The sequence below is a fragment of the Hemicordylus capensis genome, chromosome 2, assembly GCF_027244095.1.
Source record: "Hemicordylus capensis ecotype Gifberg chromosome 2, rHemCap1.1.pri, whole genome shotgun sequence".
NCBI lineage: Eukaryota > Metazoa > Chordata > Lepidosauria > Squamata > Cordylidae > Hemicordylus > Hemicordylus capensis.
In genome coordinates, this window is record NC_069658.1 from 411,968,848 (window position 1) to 411,992,960 (window position 24,113).

Below are 24,113 nucleotides of genomic sequence, written 5' to 3' on the forward strand. Positions count from 1 at the left end.
CTTATTATGGGGAGAAAAGTGGAGCTTTGGCTCTTAGTACTTATACTTATAGTTCCATACACACAGCATATACCATTTTTCTGAATGTATGTATAATCAAGATTACTGTTTTATATACTTACAGTACGAGATGCAAAAAACCTAATCCCTATGGATCCAAATGGACTTTCAGATCCTTACGTGAAGCTGAAACTTATTCCAGATCCTAAGAATGAAAGCAAACAAAAAACAAAAACCATCCGTTCCACGCTTAATCCACATTGGAATGAGTCATTTACATTGTAAGTTGATTTCCCCCATCTAAACCTTTTTAATTGCATATATTGCATTATGTTTCTGTAAATGTATCAGACTGACAACTGTGCTTCTTTTCTTCTCTGTAGTAAATTAAAACATACAGACAAAGACAGAAGATTATCTGTGGAAGTCTGGGATTGGGATAGAACAACTAGGAATGATTTCATGGGCTCCCTTTCTTTTGGGGTGTCAGAGCTCATGAAAATGCCAGCATGTGGATGGTAAGGAACTCCTTGATAAACTAGCACAGTTTACCAATACACCACTAATAGTAACATGATCAGCAATAAACCCCATTAAAACATTTAAAACAGCTAGATTTTCAGAGAATAAGTTGTTTTGAAAACCCCAATCATTAGGCAGGGGGAAGGCTTTGCAAACCTTGCCTTCTCCCCAGATGAGCATTCTTAAATAGATCAGCACTGCTTCGTGCAGTGTGGATAGCTCTGAGGCCAGGAGGACCCATTATCTTGGCCTCTGGTGTCCCACAGTGCACTAAGCACAGTGCACTGAGGGATTCCCCCAAGGGATGGACACTCTAGGTGCTCAGTGTGAGCTGCAAGAGAGCTGCTAAGAGCCGGGCTTTGGCACTGGGTTTGGGCTGCAGCACCACCGAGATCTGTGCAGATCCCAGCGGCTCCTAAGCCTGGGCTTGGCTGCTCATGAGAACAGCCTCTATAGCTAACAAAAACAAACATCACAAAGAGTCAAACATTTCTCTTTTTTAAAGTGCTGTGACATAACTGGTGCTGTGCCCATATCTGAAGAATGTGCTTCTCACTCTTTGTCAAGATCTGGAGCATGAGAAGACTTGGCATGCATCAATCATTACTCTTTCCTGACCTAGAATGGCTGAAGCAGCTTCATATATGGTCTATGAACTTACAGTTTATTCTTGTTTAAGCTCTTTCCCTTGGCCTAAGGCTGCAAAGCATAATTTCAAGGGAGGTAGTCCTACTGAACTCAGTAGCATCTTTTGCTTAGTAAATATGCAATGCAATTTCCCTGTCACAGAATTGTCTCAGCTGTGCACCTGAAAAGGGGTTTGCTGCTTTGACAAACTCTACAAAGATTAAGGAACAGATGCTAAATCAAGCCTCTTAAGTGCATAATATTTGTTTATATTCTACAGGTATAAGTTACTTAATGAGGAAGAAGGAGAGTATTACAGTGTTCCTATACCAGAAGCTGACGAAGAGGGAAACACAGAAATGAGGCAGAAGTTTGAGGTGAGAATGCCCGCTCAGAATATGGAGTGAGTAAAACACATAGCACAATTCTGTGCTGTTGCTATATGAGCTGTGACAAATAGGAGTGGCTTCCTATCCCTGGTTTACCATGCAACTTGTTGTGTGTCTTTGTGGATCTTCAGTAATCCCTTGAATGCAGTTTTTGTCATGATGCTAGGGACATGAAGCCACATTCCCCATGGGGCGTGGGACTGAGCTGCCAAACAGTTAAAGAAGAAAAGTTGCTGTATCTAGCTGCCAGAGCCATAGTGAAGTGGCTCTGGCTTTTGTTGCTGTGTTTGAGGGTTTTATCCTCTCTTCTTGGAATGGTTTTCTAATAGACTATGTTATCACAAAACTAATTAAAAAAGCATCTTTTGTCTCTACTTGAAACTACAGTTTGTCCTTGCCAGTATGCAGTTGCTATCATGCTACTGCATTTCTCCTATCTCATGCAGGATGAGTCAATATAGCCGATGGACTACCACATTTTAGCATCTGGATTGCTGCTGCATAGTTCTCTTTCGAATTAAGATTCACCATTTGAGTTTCATCCTCATCTACTTTGCTCTTTGTTTAAACTTCACTCATCTTGACAGGAAACTCTGGGAGTGGCATACAGTTTTGTTTTGTTTTAAACTCTGTAAACTTTATGTCACTTCTTATGGGAAATCAAGGCAAGAGATGGAGAGAGAGGATCAGAAGAAAGATCTGGTAGAGTGATGAGAGGAAGAACAGTGCGTATTCAGAGGAGAGGAGTGGAACAAAAATTGAAAGAAGGAAGAAATGTTGAGAAAGGACTGGAGAAAGCATTCGCGTTTTAGGGATAATTAGAGGCGAATGGGTGAGGGAAGGAAAGGGTGGTTCAAGGGACTATGAGGGCTAGAGAGGTTAGATACTGAGATGGGAATGAAAGAGTTAACAGGAGAATTTAGAAAATATTTCTTGAGGAGAGTAGTAATGATGCCTTCTTTTATATGGCTGACAACATTGTGGAAATCTGCATTGTGTCTACAGGTACATTTTAAGATTTGGCCCTACCGGTAATTTATTTTTAGAACATTTTTCTTTTATAAGGTGCTGTATTGCTCTATCATAATATTTTATTTTATTCATCTGCACATTTCTTTTCCTGCTGCAGAAAATGTTTACTTTTTGGACAGGGTAAAATGATGAAATCACACAATGGGGTACACCCACATTCCTTACTTTACGGGCAGTGTTCTTGACCAGCCTGTATCTCTTTCTTTTTCTGAAATGCCAGCTACAACATCATGAACTATCATTCTAGGACTCAAAGAGCATTCTAGCTCCTCTAACAAGCCAGTTTTTGACTCACCTTTCCAAAATCAAATTAATCTGAGTGGAGTGAAGGTAAACCCTGTACAAAAAAGTAAATGAATCTTGAGCACCCGAACTGTAGACTTTGGCTACTAGCACAGCCATTGAACCTGTTCTGGACCTTAAAAGAAAATGTTTGCACCAGAGTACTTTGGAGTAGTGGCGCAGGGAGCTCATGTCCTTAATAACCAAAGAAGAACACTGCTGTTTAGGGGTGTGCACAAAAGGAGCCGGTCTGGTTCAGTTTTCATTGGCTCGGGGGATGGGGGTGCAAATATTTTTAAATTTTTAAAAATTTAATTCAATTTTTTTGTATTTACCCCCTCGGGGGCTTCTCTGAGGCCACGGAGGGGGGGGTGTCCATGGATGTTTCCCCTCCCACCGCCAGGCTTCCTTATGTATAAAAGCACCTGGTTCAGGCAATCTTTGGCCCTTTACGGGCCTTGCTCCCATCGCAGTGGCTATTTTAGAGGCTGCCACGCATGCGCAGTGGACCCCTGTGTGGCCTGCAGGGCCCATTGCACATGCACAGTAAAAATTTATGAAAGCTTAACCTTAAATCAATTTTAATTTTGCTAAATGTTTAGAACTTGGTGTATTCTCCCTGTCTACGTAATTTATAAGTGATATTAAGTTGCAATATATCTCCCTATTTTATGATTGGGTTGTCTGGTTCAGATTCACTTAAGACTTACCATGTTTTATAGTTTAATTACTCAGAGTGAATAATGAGAATGATACTGTTGTTTTTAGGCTATTGGCCTAAGAGATTACTGAGATTTTATTAGTGAAAATTGATCAGATCTACAAAACTGAGCCTTCCCCTTCCCCTTCTGGTCATATAATCACCACTGCCAGTTCTTTGGATATCAACTGCATGTTGTCAGGAGGGCACTCTGGAAGTGCAAAGCCTTTTGCCATGTTGCTGAATCTTGTATCCCACTGGATATGGAATCCCTGGATATGGAACCCCAAGCTGCTGTGCAACATGGGTGGGTGGAGGGGCTATTTGTAACACCTCTTTCCACAAATTGATTATGTATTTCTAGGTCAGCCAAATAACCTTTTCAAAAGTACTGGGATATAGGCACAAATGCTTTATTCCAGATGAGAGAGCAGAAGCCAAAAGAGAACTTTAAACCATTGTCAACTTCTTAGAAAAAAGAATACAACTGGTATAGAACATGTTGAATTATGGACCGCAACTTATTTCCTGTCCATGTGACAATCTAAGTACATTTTGAATTTGTTTATTTTGGAGGGCCAAAAAATGCATAACAATTTTTGCCTCAGGATCTAAGAATATCTATATATCTGCCGTTTAGTTCATGGGTTCTTTTTCTTCATCCCATGCCCACAAAGCAGAGCCTAGCCAAAGGGGTTTAGCAGACCAAAAACAAGGCTGCATGGGTGGGAGTTCTTAGTGGCTCTAATAAAGTGAATAGACTGCAACTTGTCAAGATTCTTGGGAGCATGAGTAAAATCTGCTTTTTCAAAAAAAAAAAAAATCAGCATTACTAGGAGCAATTCAGCTTCTATCCCCAATGGTGTCCTTGGGCTCACCTTTTTAATTCTATTCCATAGAAGTGAATATTTCCATACATTATTGTGGTGAATGCAACAGTTTAGCATCGCCCCTGTGGACACAGTGTCGATCATCCCTACATTGAGAGGCCTGGCTTCTACTGAGAGAGACCCTATAGGAGAGGGCTCATTGTACCTTGCATAGATTGTACAAGGATACATTGCACACGTCTTCTAGGTGCTTGCAATAAATGGGTCATCTCTCTTCCCCATCTATCATAATGACAGGCATCCTACTTCAGTAGTGGGAATAGTCCCAAAAAAGTTCATTGTGCCAGTCTCATAAAAATAAATGGGGTTTAAGACCATTTATTATGCCCCGTTTATATCAACAAGATTTAGGTGCCCCTAACATTCTCTGGAGTGTGCTCATCCCAAATGTGACAGGGCAAAGAGAAGTATGATGATATATCCAAAACACAGCATCACATAACCAAACCCAGAAATGCCATCCCATGCCATAGTTACAGAAAGGCTTACTACAGTTTTTTCAAAGTTAATTTATTGTCATTTTTAATGTCCTGTTTGCAATCTTCCTGGAAGCATCTAGTTGTTTTCTGATAGAAACAGAAACCCAGACTGAACAGGGCTTTGGTTTAATCCAGCAGGTCTTTTCTTATGTTCCTAAGTCAGGGCTAGTACTGCCTTACTGTTTAACAATGTAGGTTTTGTAGCAACATTCATAGCTCATTGTTAAGATAAGACTACATTTAACAAGTACCTGATATATATTAGCACTGGATAGTACAAAGTAAAATATAAACATAAAATGCTTTTGACTTTTATTATCTTATGGCACTAACTGATTATGGCAGACCTTTTAAATGCACAGTACTCAGTTCCACATGCTAATTGGGCTCTTCAACCCATCATGTATTTTGAAAGTAACATGAAAATGAGTGGGAAATTAGCAGCCTAAGCAACAAAACATTGCACTGGCTGCAAGAGTTCACCTTTTCCTGTCTTCAGATAATGCAATAAAACCATGACAAATAATCAGTTCCTGACAAAGTTATTCTATTACATTCTTTAATAGTATGCCTTAACAGACACACACACACACAAACACATCTGCACAAGGTTTTTCAGAATAAATGCTGAAACAAAACCATGCTGCTTTAACAAATATCATGTTGCTGCACATACTGGTTGACATCTTGACTAACAAAGTGCAACATAATGAGCAAAGATGCACTAGTGCAAAAAGATCACATAGTTGCACTAAAAAGCGGGGGGGGGGGGATTTGAAGAATTATGCTGTTGTTAATGGAACTGCCCCGGGGTGATTGCTGAACAGCCCAAAATTGTGTTCGGGCTTTGTGTGGGGAAATTAACTCAGGGTGGAGCAGTTTCACATCAGAATAAATGTTGTGCAAAGTGTTGATTACAGGAAAATAACTGACTGAGAGAGGTGCAAAAGAAAATAAGGTTTTATTTGAGGGTAAGGGGTACAATGGAGTAAGAGAGCCACTTCCTCTCACCAGGTAGCACTTTGTCTTGCTGGCCTAGCCACTGTTTTTGCTTTCTCTCGCCGCCCAGCATCCAGTGGATCCGCTTCCTTTTGCTGGCCACTCGCCTTCCTCTCCCCCTCCTCTCATTCATGAAATCTTGCAAGAGCTGCCACGCATGAGAATTTGCCATGGGTATATCTTAGTGAATTAGATAGATAGATAGATAGATAGATAGATAGATAGATAGATAGATAGATAGATAGATTTTATACTGTTTTAATTGTGTTGATGTATGTTTTATCGCTGTATGTTTAGATTGTGGACTGCCCAGGGGCTTCTGTATAGGGTGGTATAAAAATATGTTAAATAATGAAATAAATAATAGAAATAAATTTGCATGTATCCTGCAAGTCATAAGAAGGGTCAAAGAGCTATGCAGGACACGGAAGTATCTCCACCTCTTCAAGCTCTCTCTCCTGAGTTCTGTGATTCCACCACTGCTATTACTTAATATTTTTGAGCCTATATTCTCAGCCAATCTTTATAATTAGATTATAATTGTAATCTTTATAATTAGTGACTTGCTTGTTTTAAATTAAATCCAGCAAATCTGGGCCTCATTTCTCCACTTTGCAGTGTGAGCCTTGTTTAAATGCAGTCTCCCTTTTCTTTGTTCAAAATATGAATGAGCAGAATGTCTGACCATTACAGAAGATACCTACACTTGTTTGTGTATCTCAAAGCATTGTGGCTGACATGAGGAAATTACTCAAAGTAGTCCCATTGAAATTAAGGGGAATTGCCGTGGGAATATTAAAGGGGGAAAATCCTCCTTAAGTAGGCCAGTGATCCCAAATGCCTACTCACATTTCTTCTAGAAAGTTATCTTAGGGTGCACTAAATGGCAGGCTTGAATAGTTCATGTAAGCTGGACAGCCAGAGAAGTACGACCGTATTTACCCAAATCTAAAACAACTCTGAATTTAAGACAATCCCCTTTAAAAGTAGAGGTTAAAAACTGTTATGCATGCATTTAGTCGAAAGGAACAGGACTTAAAATGACCTCCTGTTTTCTAATATAAAAATATTTGAAAAAAACGTAGTCTTGGATTCAAGTAAATACAATGAGGCTGTTCTCACAAGCAGCCAAGACCAGGCTAGGGCAGCTAAGCCCGAGCTTGGAGGCCTGTGAGAACCACCAGGAACCAACCAGCTCCCTGGAGCACCTCAGTGGCAAGCCTGGCTAAGAAGCTGGGCTCTTAAACGAGGCTAAGGGAGTGAGCGGTCCCTTAACCCCCTTTACCGGACCATGTGTCAGCGCTGGCCATGTGTCAGTGCCTCTGCTGAAGCACTGACAGGCACCCTCCTGTCACTGGGGAGATCCCCACAATGCACCATGCACCCACATGGTGCATTGTGGGATTTCTGGGGGCTGGGACAATGCATCTCCACCTCCGCGCTGCCTGTGGCAGCCGCAGACTATCTGGGTGTGCAATCCGCACACCCAGACCACACACACCCCACCCCCCCCACACACACCCAGATCATCTGCGGGGAAGGAAAGCTTCTGCTGCCTTCCCGACCTCCTGCCCTCAGTCCCTCTCACGCAGTCGTGAGAAAGGGCTCAGTATTTTAAAGAGACTTGCATCTTATAGTATCTGCCTTGATGACTTTTTTGGTTATGGTCAGAAAAGCCAATCAAGCAGTGTTTTGTTTTGTTTTTTAATGCTGCTTGAAGTGTGGCCCAGGCTAATTCTAGGCAAGTAGTCACGCAGTATTTATTTGTAAAGAATTTCCTTATAGGACGAGTGCTTATTACCGCTAGAAAAAGCATAAAGGGTAATTTTATTGTAGGCCTATCCTGAATCCTGTAAACTGTGTCCATGTGAGACTCTTCAGTTAATGTTTTTGAGGAAGGCTCATTATTCCACATTCGACTAATCATCTTTCATTTGAAAGTGTATCTCCATAAACATTATCCACATGTATATAATTTGACATTTTAAATGCAGTGTTGTAAAATTGATGAGCAGTAATTGAACATCAAAGAAGAAAAACTGAGGCAGCACCCCCCCCCACCTTCCCCACAAAAGACCATGGCATGACTCAGTTACTGATAACATTTTTAATTCTGGAGAAATTATCCAAATAAAATGCCTTTAACTGCAGAATTATTTCCTCAAAAGAATTGTTGCTTTGCTATGGCTAGGCCAGTGGCTTTTTAAAAAGTAATCACTCTGTAGCCAAAATAACACATTAACTTGATCTTTTTGCAGTAGTAATTTATCAAAAAATATTTCTCAGCATGTCCTTTTACCTATTTATTCAAATAAACCTCTGTGAGTTATAACGTTGTGCAGGATCAGCCCCAGGATATAGCTCCCTGGGAAAATAGTAGCTTCGGTGTGCGCACACACAGAGAGACACACCTCACGGTTAGTTTATCATTGCTGTCAAGTTGTGTAGCTTGTGGAGGTTTGTAAAACATAGTAGTGTAACAGGCATTGCTTTCCGCAGGCTTTTCTAGCATATTTCCCAGCTGGGCCCAGTTTGGGCTCAATTTCTCCTTGCTGGGTGCTCAGTTGTGGGAAGTTTGCAGGTGTGTGTGTGTGTGTGTGTGTGTGTGTGTGGAGTGGATGTAATCCATAAGAATAACATGTCCCTTACCAGAATCCCTGTGAAAGAGATGGTTTATATTGAGTGTGTATACCTTGGCCTGGGGATCAGAGATAGATAGTGGGTGTATCGAGTATCCTGCTACCCAACGGAGTCCCTAACTTAGCTGACAGAACTAGTTGCAGAGTTGATGCCAGGCTTTGGGGGGAATTCATTGTTCACTTTAGGACTAGCTTGTTTGGTGCAGCTCAGGAATTCATTGAGGCCATGACAGCTTTGGCCCATTACAACTGGTCATAGGGCTAACACATACATCTGGTAATTGCACCCCCAGGCCCAAATAAAGACAAGACATGTATAGTTGGATGAACTAGATCCATTTCATTAATTTAGGTAATAAAATCCTGCAGCGAGGCATGATAACTCAGAGTGGGATTACCCCAACTAAGAGTCAGTCTCACGAGGACCGCCCAACCCCAGGCGATAGACTGGGAGTTCTGCCTGGACTGAATCCAGACATCATAACAGCCACGGGGTGAAACCCCCCTGAGGGTAGGTCAGACAGCCCCAACCACCCAGGCCTCAAAACTTTGAGTGGTGGGTGCCAGCCAGCCCCCAAGTAGAGGCAGATCCCAGCCCAAGGGCCGCAAAGCCTGCAAGGGTTGTTCCTTGACTTGCCTAAAGGTAAAGTAAAGGTGAAGTGTGCCGTCAAGTTGATTTTGACTCCTGGTACCCACAGAGCCCTGTGGTTTTCTTTGGTAGAATACAAGAGGGGTTTACCATTGCCTCCTCCCGTGCAGTATGAGATGATGCCTTCCAGCATCTTCCTAAATTGCTGCTGCCCGATGTAGGTATTTCCCATAGTCTGGAAAACATACCAGTGGGGATTCAAACCAGCAACCTTCTGCTTGTTAGTCAAGCATTTCCCTGCTATGCTACTTAAGGTGGCCGACCCGCCTACTCACCATTAAATGGTCCTCCAGTCAGTCACCAATTAATACACTTAAACGGACCCGCACTCATCGGCAAAGTGACCAATCAAAAGGTGACAACTCTAAATCAGTTTCAGTGAGAAGTATGCAAAAAAGTCCAAACCAAGGCCAATCAGGCATGACCCCAAAATTCCTACTTGGCCCCAAATGGTGACTGGACTTCCTTCACTGAAATGGGTAGGAGGGCGGGCTGCTCAGCCCAAGCAACTAAGAGCGAGTGCTATGGAGCCAGCTTCTTAAAATGCTGCTCCTGAAATCAGATTGGCTGGTCAAGTGGTAGACTCCAAAATGGCAGCCTCTGTGCTTGCCTCAAGGGCCCAGAGCACAACCCTCCCCCCCCCCGCAGTTGCATGAAAGCAGTGGGGAGTGGCATTGCACCCCCCAGGCCTCAATAAAGACAAGACACATATAGTTGTATGAACTAGTGCCAATGTATGTATTAATACAAATCCTGCAGCGAGGCATGACAACTCAGAGTGTGGTTACCTCAACTAAGAGTCAGTCTCATAAGGAGGACTACCCAACCCCGGACGACAGACTGGGAGTTAGTTCTGCCCGGACTGAATTCAGACATCATAACAGCCACAGAGTGAGACCCCGCTGAGGGGAGGTCAGGCAGCCCCACCCACCCAGGCTTCAAAACTCTGAGTGATGCATGCCAGCCTGCTCCCGGGTAAGGGTGGATCCAGCCCAAGGGCCACAAAATCTGCAAGGGCTGTTCCTCGACTTACCAACTTGGCATTAAACGGTTTTCCAGTGAAACACTAATTAATACACTTAACTTGCACTCCTCGTCCACAAAAGTCGGGCAAACCTCTGTTTCGTCCGGCTTACCTTACCCCACCCCACCAAAATTCCACAAACGCCCCATTGCAGGTCCTGAAGAAACAAATCATTGCCCTGATTAGATAAGTGAACTCCATCCCTTAGAAATAAGGCCTCATTTCACACCCTGATATCAGGGTACAGGATAATATGATGGCTTGCAAAAATAGGGCTTTTCACATAGAAGCCCGATATCATTCCCACCCAGGTATATCCCCAATAGGTGAGAAGAACCCATGTATTGCCAGTATGCCCATTGAAGATGAGCATGAAGAGACTTCCAAAATGCCCCATCAGTCTACTCTGGCTGCACCAGGGAGGCCCGGCTGGGTACTTATGCCTGGTCTCAAGCTTGACAACTGATCAGAGCATGGGAAGAAGATTATCACTGAAATTGGAAAATCAAAGCAATTAGCAATTCATAACCCACCATCAATGACGCTGCAAAAGGGGAGGGCAGGGCTCAGACACCCAAGAATCAGAGTGAACAAGAAATCGCAATGCTCCCTACAGTTAGTTAAAATCCATGAACTCATCCAATAGCCAAAAAGGGTGAGTGCTGTCAACCTAATTACCCAAAATTCATGAGAAGTCCCAGAATTGGCAATTGATGTACCAGAAATCAACTGCCATGTTGGGAACTAATCCCCCCACCCAGGTGCTAGTGTGCTACTTAACTGGATAAATGGGAAATCAAAAGGGGGGCAATTTTAGTGAAGGATAAGCCCAGTATCTAAATGTGCAACCCACCAAGTCTGAAACAATTAGTCTCAGCCTTAAACTTAAACCCAAAAGATGCCAAAGACTAGCACTTGATGTAAGACTTGCAGAAGGGAAATTGACACCTGAAAAACAGAGCGAACGAAAAGTCACGATGCATCCTACAGTTTATGAAATCAGTAACCCGTCCATTAGCCAGAAAGGCAAGAACTGCCAACTAGGTTGCCCAGGATTCCCAAAAGGAGTCCCAGAATTAATTGTGTGTGGCTTCAGCAATTAATACACCAGAAATTATCCACCACCTTAGGAGCTAATCCCCCCCAAGGAGGCAAAGCTACTAAACTGGATAACATTGGAAATAAAAGTGGGGGCCAAACTCCAATGAAGGATAAGCCAAGTATCTGAAAGTACAAATTAACTGTACCTTGGACAATTAGGTGCGACTTTTTAAGCCCAAACCCAAAGGATGCCAAAAACTAATGCTGGATGTAAGAAATGCAGAACCAGACCACAGTGTGATCCAATTTAGCATATGTGAGGTGGGCAATATAAACGAACCGGTGATGGACCACTACAAACAACAACAACAAATATTTATATACTACTTTTCAATAAAAGTTTCCAAATTGGTTTACATGTAATAATAATAAATAAGATGGCTTTCTGTCCCCAAAGGGCTCACTTACAATCTAAAAAGAAACATAAGACGGGCACCAGCAACAGTCACTGAAAGCAACAGTCACAGGAAGAACACCCACATATACTGGGTCGATTCATGCTAAAATAATAAAAGGGACCAAAGCCGACCTATTTAATTGACTTAAATGACTAAATAAGGGAAGACTATTAATTAAGAGCAGAAAACTAGAATCTTGATCATATCATTTGAAGGGAAAATACTTTTTCCTGTATTCAGTCATACAGGGGAGATTTAAAGGAAGAAGTGTCAGAAGATGAAAAACATCCTAGCTTAAAATGTTTTAGCAATGGTTTGGATGCACTTCATTCACACACACACACACACACACACACACACACCTCTTTTAGCAACAGCATCCAAAGTAGGAATAGCCCCAAATAGCTTACCGCCAGTGGGAGATAGCACGCGAAGAAAAAATGGCTAAGCTAAAACAATTACTTAGAACCAACGTGAGAAATGGCAGGCCAAGACCTAATCCTAAATGGTGCCCATGCCAAGTATAGATACATAGTTGGAATACCGTTAAAGAACAGTAACTGAAGAGTGATTCAATCTCAACATAAACATTTAACGAATTGGGAAGGCACCATCAAATTCAAGCAAATATAGGGAAAGAATACTTCTCCAGCAATATAATCCCTAGCCAATAGGGAATAATAAACTAATTAATTCAAGAGTGATTGGCCCCTATGTGGTGAGGACCAGAAAGGATTGCTGGGGAGAGATAGCAAAGGAGCCAGAGTTATGCCTCTGACTTCACAGTGGAGGATACTGATCACTCAATCTATGGAATTAAGCATTTTCAGGACAAGATCCAGAAAAAACTGACCAGTTTAATAAGAACAATGTTCAAAATAGACAGAAATAATTCCATTAAATAATCATATTAACTAATTCGCCAACAGCCAGCTGGTATTTACCGAAAGAGTTCAAGGAATTCAAATGTAAAATGCTGGTCTCCCAGCAATAAAAGCCAGATTGTATTATGAAATGTTTAGAAGGCAAAGATTTTAATCATAACTGGACACCCTTAGGCCATAAAAATCTAACAACAACAACCGACTTCTTGTTCTGAAATTATTCTTTTCTTCTCCTCTTTTTTTTAATTCTTTCTTTCTTTCAGTTTAAGTACCAGTGTTAATCTTAAACTAATTGCATTGATCCCACCTTTCCCAGCAGAAACCCATTGCTGAATATTAAAGCAGTATTCAACAGCAACCGCAACAGCAACTGCACCCCCGACTGGGGTGTGGGAGAGGGGGATGAAAATTATGAACCGAATGGCTCAACCCTGAGGACAGGCCAATGAAATGTTAAGAAAAAGACCGGCTGAAAGAAAACAGCATACATTTAACAGGGTAATTCTTGATCCACCAATATGAAAAGCTCCTATGCATCGCCCACGTGTGGATAAAGGTGATCTAATTAACAAGCAAACACCACTAGGTGGACCCACTAGGGATGAATAAATTGATGAAAACTGGGCCACAAATGACAAATAATGTACAATTCCCGCCCATGAAGGGATTAAAATTGCCTTACTAGAACCTAGCCTTGCTTCTTTGCAATGCCAGGTCGGTTCAGAATAAGACCGAACTCATCCATGACTTGATCATGGATGAGGGAGCCAACCTGGCCTGTATAACTGAGACATGGATGTGGGAGGCTAATGGCCCAGTTTGGGCCCAGCTTCTTCCACCAGGCTACTCTGTTGTGGAGCAGGCTAGGGGATGTGGGTGGTGGGGTGGAGTGGCTGTGGTCATAAGAATACCATTCTCCTTACCAGGGCCCCTGCACAACAGTTGACTTACATTAAGTGTGTCTTTCTAAGGCTGGCAACTAAGGAAAGATTGGGGATTCTGTCAGTGTACCGTCCACCCCGCTGCCCAGCTGACTCCTTAACTGAGCTGATGGAGCTGGTCTCGGAGTTGGTGTTGGAGTCACCCAGACTTTTGGTGCTGGGTGACTTCAATATCCATTGTGAGGCTGACTTGTCTGGTGCGGCTCAGGAGTTCATAGCGGCCATGACAATGATGGGCCTATCCCAACTAGTTTCAGGACCAACTCATGTTGCCGGCCACACACTTGATTTGTTCTTTTGTTCAGATCAGAGGGGTGTTCCATGGGTGCGGGATCCTGTGGTTTCCCCATTGTCATGGATGGACCACTACCTGGTTAAGGTTGGTTTCATAGCCACCACCCAGCCCTGCAGGGAAGGAGGACCTATTAAGATGGTCCGCCCGAGATGGCTGTTGGATCCAGTAGGATTCCAAAAAGCCTTGGAGGGTTTTGATGTTGGTCCTGCCAATGATTCTGACGATGCCCTGGTGGGAACCTAGAACAGGGAATTCACCAGGGCAGTAGACACGATCGCTCCTAAGCGCACCTTCCGGTCTGCTTTAAAAGTGGCCCCTTGGTATACAGAGGAGTTACGGGGTCTGAACCAGCAAGGGGTGGAGGACCTATTAAGATGGTCCACCCGAGATGGCTGTTGGATCCAGTAGGGTTCCAAAAAGCCTTGGAGGGTTTTGATGTTGGTCCTGCCAGTGATTCTGTCGATGCCCTGGTGGGAACCTAGAACAGGGAATTCACCAGGGCAGTAGACACGATCGCTCCTAAGCGTCCCTTCCGGTCTGCTTTGAAAGTGGCCTCCTGGTATACAGAGGAGTTACAGGGTCTGAAGCAGCAAGGTAGGCAACTGGAGTGCAAGTGGAGGACAACTCAGCTTGAATGTGACAGGACACAGCATAGAGCCCATTTGAAGGTTTTTGTGGAGGTGGTGTGTGTGGCAAAAAAACAATTCTGGTCTGTGCACATTGCTTCTGCGGGTTCACGTCCGGCAGAGCTGTCCCAGGTTGTGAGGAGTTTGATTCAGGCTCTTCCCAGTCCCCAGGGACTTTGTTCTGCTGTGATGCTTTTAATGGGTTCTTTGCGGACAAAATCTCCTGTATTCGGGCTGACTTGGACAGGACTCCACTATTTCTGCAGAATCTATTAAGGTGGTGTCCAGCAATCCCTCTTGCAGTATTAGATTGGATCAGTTTCAATTTGTGATGCCTGATGACGTGGACAAGCTGCTTGGGGCAGTGCAGCCTACCACTTGTTCTCTGAATCCTTGCCCAACATGGCTGCTTCTATCTATCAGGGAGATTGTTGGGGATGGCTTAGTTAATATCATTAACTCATCACTGAGGGAAGGTAGGATGCCTCCTTGTTTGAAGGAGGCAATAATTAGACCACTTCTTAAGAAGCTTTCCCTAGATCCCTCAGTGATGGATAGTTATAGGCTGGTCTCCAATCTCCCAAGGTTGGGCAAGGTGATTGAGAGTGTGGTGGCTAACCATCTCCAGGCAGTTTTGGAGGAAACCGATTATCTAGACCCATTTTAAACTGGCTTTAGAGTGGGCTATGGGGTTGAGATTGCCGTGGTCAGCCTGATGGATGACCTTTACCGGGGAATCGACAGAGGGAGTGTAACTCTGTTGGTTCTTTTGGATCTCTCGGCGGCGTTCAATACCATCGACCATGGTATCCTTCTGGATTGCCTGGGGGAATTGGGGATAGGAGGCACTGCCTTTCATTGGTTCCTCTTCTATCTCTCAGGCAGATTTCAGATGGTGGAACTTGGTGACAGTTCCTCTTTAAAATGGGAGCTATTATATGGAGTCTCTCAGGGCTCCATTCTGTCAACAATGCTTTTTAATATTTACATGAAACCGCTGGGTGAGGACATCAGGAGGAGCAGAGAGTATGCTGATGACACCCAAATCTATTTCTCCTTATCATCATCATCATCATCATCATCATGAAATGGCATTCACTCCCTAAATGCCTGCCTACAGGCAGTAATGGGCTGGATGAGGGAGAACAAATTGAAGCTGAATCCAAGCAAGACGGAGGTGCTCATTGTGGGGGATCGGAATTTAAGGGATGAGTTAGATCTTCCTGTGCTGGATGGGGTTTCACTCCCACAGAAGGAACAGGTACGCAGTTTGGGAGTGCTCTTGAATCCAAGCTTCACAATGGTATCTCAGGTGGAGGCTATGGCCAGGAACACTTTCTTTCAGCTTCGGCTGATTCTGCATCAATTTCTTGAAGAGAACTATCTCAAAACTGTGATGCATCAGCTGGTAACCTCCAGGCTCGATTACTGCAATGCACTCTACGTAGGGATGCCTTTGTACATAGTTCGGAAACTTCAGTTAGTTCAAAATGCGGTAGCCATCTTGGTCTCTGGGGTAACCCGGAGAGACCATATTATGTCTGTCTTAAAACAGCTGCATTGGCTGCCAATATGTTTCTATGCGAAATACAAAGTGCTGGTTATTACCTTTAAAGCTCTGAACGGCTTGGGTCTGGGTTACCTTAGAGAGCGCATTCTTCAGTATGATCCCCATCGCCCGTTGAGGTCATCTGGAGAGGTCTGTCTCCAGTTACCACCTGTACGTCTGGTGGCAACTCAGAACTGGGCCTTTTCTGTAGCTGCCCCTGGTCTGTGGAATGCACTCCCAGTGGATATCCACAGTTTAGGCTCGCTGTCGGCCTTTAAGAGAGTCCTAAAAACTTATTTGTTTGGCCTGGCCTTCCAAGGCTTGTAAAGTGTTGTTGTTTTTAAAAGTATTTTAATTGGTTTTAAATGGTCTTAATTGTTTTTGAATTGTTTTTATATTGTTTTTAGCATTGTTTTGAATTGTGTGTTTTTATGTCTTTTTAAAGTAGTTGTACAAAGTACTTTGTACTTTGTACTTTCTAAAGTAGTTGTACACCACCCAGAGCCTCTGGAGGGGGTGGTTTATAAATGTAATAAATAATAATAAATAATAAACTAATAATAAAAAGAAAAGAGAAAAAGAAAATACAGAATTAATGTTCAAGGATTCAATAAATTAATTGTCTCATAGGACTCAAATAATCATAGTTATGTAATTTAAGGTAAGGTAGTAAAACAATTTGGAGCAAGTGAAATAAGGAATTAATTTTGAAGAGGAAAAGGTAGAAATTAATATCAATAAGTGGTTAGATAACAAGACCCCAGTCTAGATTGGGGGGGGGGGGACCTTTAAAAAGCTCCATTAAAAGAGACCAATTTTTAACTAAATAACAGTGGTCACCCATACAGTAACTAATGAGGGCAATGAGAAAGTCGTTTAAACTTTCCTCGAAAAAGAAGATGAAAATCATACTAAATTTTGTTTCAGCTACTAACATTGACTTAAGAGAAGGGGCAGGTAGCGAGGGACAGGAATTTAAAAGAAATAGGGAGGAATTAAAGAGATATGGTTAGTTAATCATTGTGAACCAAACTAAAGAAAGAAAGTAAGGAAAAAGCAGTCGGGAGAACAAATAAGAGAGGCAATGAAATGGCTGCCAAACCGTATGGGCAATAACCGCCTTGGGGCTATATTTTAACGAAAGGCGGTATAAAAATGCAAAAATAAATAAATAAATAAATAAAAGCCCCAAATTGAAGCACCGGTCCCTCGAAGAAGCCTGCTGAGCACACAGAAGTGCAGGCAGCTGCAGCTGAGAAAACTGCCGGCAACCCTCTTGCTACTCTGCCCACAGAGTGACTGACCGTTCACTGCTCAGTCCAAGCAACTAAGAGCGAGTGGAACCGGCTTCTTAAAAAGTGCTATGGAGCCACTCCTGAAATCAGATTGGCTGGTCTGCATCATGTGGCAGACTCCAAAATAGCAGCCTCCCTGCTTACCTCAAGGGCCAGGGCGCACAACCCCACCCCATGCAGTCACATGAATGCGGTGGGGAGCGGCACATCTTCAATTTGGTTTGCTGGTCAATGACCGAATAAACTTATATCTATCCTCAATTTGGTTTTTTGCTCAGATCAGGGTGGTGTTTCATGGGTGGGGTCTTCTAGAGTGTCTCCATTGTCATGGATGGACCACCATCTGGTTAAGGTTGGTTTCATGGCCATAACCCACCCACCTCTGCAGGGGTGCAGGACCGATTAGGATGGTCCGCCCAAGAAGGCTATTGGATCCCACAGGATTCCAAGAGGCTTTGGAAGGTTTTAGAGTTGGTTTTACCAGTGATTCTGGAATTGGCACCTTACCAGGGCAGTAAACACAATCACCCCTAAGTGTCCTTTCCATTCCACATTGAAATCCGCCCATGATATACAGAACAGCTATGGGAGTGGTATACAGAACAGCTACTAGTACTGAAGCGGCAATAGAGAAGGCTAGAGTGCAAGTGGAGGAGAATTCAACTTGAATCTGACAAGATACAACATGAAGCCCATTTAAAGGCTTATATGTGCAACAAATAAGCAATTCTATTCTGCATGTATTGCATCTGCAAATTTACATCTAGCAATGTTATTCAGAATTGCTAGGGGACTGACTCAGGCCTCCTCCTCTCTGAACTTGAATTTGGAGTCTTCATCATCCTGCTGTGATGCCTTTTATAACTTTTTTGTGGGTAAAATCTCTTGCATTTGGGCTGACTTGGACTCTACTGTTACTGTAGAGTCAATGGTAGGAGTGTCCAGTAACTCCTCTTGTTTGATTAGAATGGATCAGTTTCAATTTGTGACTCCTGAGGATGTAGACAAGTTTCTTGGAGGTGTTCGGCCTACCACCTGTCCTCTGGATCCATGTCCAACATGGTTTATATCATCTAGAAGGGAGGCTGTTAGAGATGGCCTACTTGACATCATAAATGCCTCACTGAGGTAGGGCAGGATGCCTCCATGCTTGAAGGAGGAAATTGTGAGATCTTTACTTAAGAAGCCTGCCATAGAGCCCTCAGTGACTGATAATTACAAGCCAGTCTCCAACCTCCCTTGGTTTGGCAGAATGGTTGAGGTGTCACCCCGGTCATGCAGATCCATGTGTGTATGTGCGGAGGCCTCCAAAATGCCTACCGCCAGCTCAGAGAAGTGCAGAATGGGCCAAAATTGGCCCAGAGCAGCTGAAAATGGCCTGAACTGGGCCATTTTTTTCTAGGGGGAGGCTAGCAGAGGGAGGAGGAACTGCTGGCAGCAGCACCCACTGGAAGCATTTCATTTTTTTAAAAAAAGTTTTACAATAGAACCCCCGAACCAGCTCAAATTTGAGCCGAGCCGAGTGGTCTGTTTGGGTTGGGGTGGGGGCTGACTGAACATGCCCGGTTTGGTTTGAGTCAGGTTTGGATTTGAACAGCAAGCCACCAAGCTGAGCTTAGCTCCCCCTTCAGGTAGGCACCCTGGGCAAACACTTGGCTAATCCAGTCCTGACATTGTGCTTTATGATGAAGTACAAGCTCAAAAAGACAGACATATTTATGGGCATCTGGAGTTGGGGATGTGGTCAAGAGGGGGCAATTGCTCCCCTCCTGGATTGAGCCAGTTCTCATTGAATTAAATAAGGCATAGAATCCTATACCCCGCTCCCTGGGAGTATGCCCTACTTAATCTGCTTCTATATTTGTATAAAATAAAAAATGTATGATAAATGTATACATTAGATAAATTAATGTTTATCTGTTTTTATATTTGTGATCTGCCAAGAGCCATCTGGGTGAGGTGGCATAGAAATCTAATAAATAAAATAAATTATCCCATGAAAAGAATCCAGAGCTACCTCCCAATTTGCTGCTTTGCTGCCTGTGCTTTCCTGCTTCAGTTTTAGGATCTCACTGATCTCACTATAGCAGTATTCCTTGGTAAGACAGGAATGCTCAAGTAGCTAAGAGACTATTAGAAATTTGGTACTGCTTTTAAAAGTATGTTTAAAGGTTCTGTGTCCCAAACTCACATATACATTTTGTATTAATACTTGAATTGTTTATCCATTGTATTGTTGCAGTTGGTTATGTCAACAAAATACACACACTTGAAAAAAGTGCATCACATTTAGCATGGTGCATATAAAATTTCTCTTAATCATTTGCATTTGGATTTAGTTGGGGGAAATAATGGGGGAAAAATAGAACATGTTACCTAGGAGCATATCTCAAAATGTAAACAAATGCAGTCTACTTTACAGCGACCCAGTAAAATGCCACTAACAGAGGAAAGGGAGATGGGTCCATTCTAATAAGATCCCAAAGTAGTATATCTGAGTTGAAAATTTACAATAAGGACATATACATCTGGCAGTCCAAATTTTGTGATAATGAATTACACTGGAATTGCAAAGAAGGTGAAACAAAGCACATATTTTAACAATGGTGACATTTTTGCTCATAACCTAAGTCGACTTTTATTCATCTTAGTTTGTAGTGCTGGTGGGCATGGGCCTAGCTTGGACCTGAGTTGCCACTGCTTGTGGATTGAGATGTGTCCATTTCAGAACCATATGACATCAAGAATCTTATACCAAAGTATTAGCACTAATACAGAAATAGCACAAGCACAATCTGCCCTTGTAACGTCTCATTTGGACTATTGCAATGTGCTATATATGGATCTGCCCTTGAAGATTGATTCAGACATTTCATTTAGTTCAAAATAAGAAGAAAGGTTATTAGATGGACTGGGAATATGGAACACTTATCACCAGTTTTAAAGCTATACTGGATCCTGGTTAATTTCCAAGCCCATTTCAAGGTGCTGATTTTGACATTTAAAGCCCTAAATTGCTTGGGACCAGAGTACCTCAAGGTCCGCCATTCCCACATGAACCTACCTGAATACTAAAATCATCACTGAAAGCTCTTCTGTGGTTGAGGTGGATGGTGGGTGACTTGATGTGTGAGCACTGCAAGATATTCCCATCAGGGGATGAAGCTGCTCTGGGAAGAGCAGAAAGTTTCAAGTTCCTTCCCTGGCTTCTCCAAGATAGGGCTGAGAGAGATTCCTGCCTGCAAGCTTGGAGAAGTCGCTGCCAGTCTGTGAAGACAATACTGAGCTAGATAGACCAATGGTCTGACTCAGTGTATGGCAGCTTCCTATGTTCCTATGGATGGCTTTGTTTTTATATAAACCACTTTGTAAGCTTTCAGCCTTTAAAAGGGGGTATATAAATGCATGAAATAAATAATACTAATTAGGGTGGATTCATCCTAAGTGCAAGCAACCCATCTCTTCTTCTGCCACCCACCTGCTGCCATCACAAAAATATGTTTAAATCAGTATGAACTTGGGCTGTACACATATACTGAGCAGAAGAACTTAAGAACAGTCTTGCTGGATCAGGCCCAAGGCTCATCTAGTCCAGCATCCTGTTTCACACAGTGGCCCACCAGATGCCGCTGGAAGCCACAGGCAGGAGTTGAGGGCATGCCCACCCTCCTGCTGTTATTCCCCTACAACTGGTACTCAGAGGTGTCCTGCCTTTAAGGCTGGAGGTGGTCTATAGCCCTCCAACTAGTAGCCATTGATAGACCTCTCCTCCATGAAGTTATCCAAACCCCTCTTAAAGCCATCCAGGTTGTTGGCTGTCACCACATCTCATGGCAGAGAATTCCAAAAGTTGATTATGCGTTGTGTGAAAAAGTACTTCTTTGTTGGTCCTAAATTTCCTGGCAATCAATTTCATGGGATGACCCCTGGTTCTAGTGTTATATGAGAAGGAGAAGAATTTCTCTCCACTTTCTCCACACCATGCATGATTTTGTAGACCTCTATCATGTCTCCCTGCAGTCTTCTTTTTTCTAAACTAAATAGCCCCAGGCCACTGATCATCTTGGTTGCTCTCTTCTGCACCTTTTCCAGTTCTACAATGTCCTTTTTTAGATGTGGTGATCAGGATTGTATGCAGTACTCCAGGTGTAGCTGCACCATAGTTTTGTATAAGGGCATTATAATATTTTATTATTTATTTGTTTGTTTGTTTGTTCAATTTCTATACCGCCCTATATTAGCAGTTTTATTTTCAGTCCCTTTCCTAATTATCCCTAGAACGGAATTGGCCTTTTTCACAGCTGCCGCACATTGAGTCAACACTTTCAACAAGCTGTCCACCACAACCCCAAGATCCCACTCCTGGTCAGTGACCGACAGCTCAGATCCAATCAGCATATACTTGAAGTTGGGTTTTTTTGTCCCAATGTGCATCACTTTGCACTTGCCAACAATGAACTGCATTAGCCATTTTGTTGTCCACTCCCCCAGTTTGGAGAGATCCTTTTGGAGCCCCTCAAAATCTGTTTTGGATTTAATTAAGCCATTGATGGGTTGCACCACTGCAGCAGTACTATTTCCAACCACCAGGATGATAGGAATACATGCTATTCATGTGCAGTTAGTGTTGATATTTCAGTGTGCCCCAAGGTTATCTTGAGATTAATTGTGTGTAGGCAGAATATATCCTAGCCATTACGTAGCTTATACCCAACACTTAGCACTAATGTAATGAAAATAATATTTTATTTATTATTTATTATTTATTTATTTAGCATATTTTTATACCACCCCAAACTTACGTCTCTAATAACAGTGGTACAGTTTTGTCAATCACAACCAAGAATGTGGAATTGTTCCTGGGGTAAAGCAGATGTGCACTAGGGGTGTGCATGAAACAAATTTTGCAATCTGTTTTGAGTTCAAAATTACTCACAAAATCCTTGAAATGATTCATTGAAACAGCTGGCAAAGACAGCTGTTTTGATTAATCAATTTGAAATGATTTGAGTGATTCAGCCATAGGGAACAATGGGAAACTTGAAACACTCAATTGTTCCCCATGTGTAGATTGAGTAGTAGGGCATGATGGGTGCTACCTATCACTCAACCCACAAAAGAAATGGGCAAGCGAGTGATTTTAAACAAACAAACCCCATAGGGGATTTTGTGGAAAGGTTTTTTGTAAAATATTAATCACTCACTTGCACATTTCTTTTGTGGGTTGGGTGGTAGATAGCTCCCATCATGCCATACCACCCAACCTACTTTGGTGTCCCTAGGAGCTACCCATGGGGAACAATGGGGTATTTAGAGTTTCCCATTGTTCCCTATGGCTTGTTCCTTATTTTGCAACCCTGCCATTAAAAACACTGCAAGCACACACTAAAAAGGAATCTGTCCTTCCCAACACAGAACACATTTTTGGTCCAAAAATGGACAAAAAAGAACCACTGACCCTAACTCCACAGTGGCCAGCCACTCCAAAGGCCAGCCACAGTGCCTCCTTTGTAGTAATATCATTGGCACAAGTTGCTCTCTCCTACACAATTATGACTCCTTACAGCTGCCACAGAACAGCAGCACCCGCAGCAGCAAGAATAGCCATAAGCTCAGCTACAGCAATGTCTTCAGCCACATTTTGACTGAGTACCCCTTGCAGTGCAGATTGTAGAGCAGAGCAGATTGAGTGAAGCACAAGTTAGTCTCAAGGCCAGACATGGAGCTCATCTCACAGCAGTCACCAATAAAAAGTTACACAGAGATGAGCTGCCACTGTCAAATGCCACAACACAAACCAAACCACAAGTCAATGAAGGCAGGCAGGCACCTCTGTCTTTGTCAATCTGAGATCCAGCAAAACGAGATGGTTAGACAATTAAAGGTTGTGCCGACGAGTTGGTGTTGACTCCTGGTGACCACAGAGCCATGTGGTTTTCTTGGTAGAATACAGGAGGGGTTTACCATTGGCTCCCTCTCATCAGTATGAGATGATGCCTTTCAGCATCTTCCTATATCGCTGCTGCCCAATATAGGAGTTTCCCATAGTCTGGGAAACATACCAGCGGGGATTTGAACCAACAGCCTGCTGCTCTCTAGGAGGCTACTTCCCCGCTGCGCCTTTAGGTGGCTGTGGTGACAACAGCACAGCATATTATACTCAATACTAAGAAAATAAAACTACAAAATCAAACCTTTCTTGATTCCTTCCTTCCTTCTCTTCTGTTATATCTTCTTCAAGGGCACACTAAGGGCTCTCTCTTTCTCCCAATCCCTTTCAATACATTTGGAAAAGCCCTCCTTGGGTTTTCCCCTCCCTCCCTCCTCCCCCTAGCCAATGGGGGCATAGTTGCCCATGACAACACCTGATCTGTATGATAGCAAGCCAACCAAGAAGCAAGAAGATCTAAAGCTAATTGGAAGCCAGTACCAGAAAACCAATCAGCAAGGGGAAAACAGTCCGCCAAAATGGTGCTCAAAACACTCAAATCAATTCAACTCAAAACGGGGTCATTTCAGTTCAAACTCAAAATAGGCCTTTTATTTTAAGGGTGTTTTGTTATGAATTCAGATGACTCAAAATGTCCCATTTCAAGTTGAGTCGATTTGAACTCAAATCAATTTGCACATATCTAATGTGTGCACACACTTTGTTGATAGCAGAAAGCCAGCTGCACAGTTTATAATCCATTTGAAGCATGAAAATTAAGAGTAGAACTACTGGTGTGTCAAAGCACCAATTGGTTGCACCAAAGCTATGTGTTGTGCTCACTAAATAAGAGGTATGGAGAC

At 42.8% G+C, this 24,113-nt stretch overlaps 1 protein-coding gene across 11 annotated transcripts in view; it reads left to right on the forward strand.

Annotated features, from left to right (window-relative positions):
* PRKCA (protein kinase C alpha) overlaps positions 1-24,113 on the forward strand; it is a 306,310-nt gene that overhangs the window by 225,148 nt on the left and 57,049 nt on the right. For all 11 annotated transcript variants that reach the window (XM_053298397.1, XM_053298399.1, XM_053298401.1 and 8 more), the window contains 3 exons: positions 125-281; positions 384-518; positions 1,430-1,526. In XM_053298397.1, the coding sequence (XP_053154372.1) occupies positions 125-281; positions 384-518; positions 1,430-1,526 (389 nt within the window). The remainder of the gene's footprint in view (positions 1-124; positions 282-383; positions 519-1,429; positions 1,527-24,113) is intronic.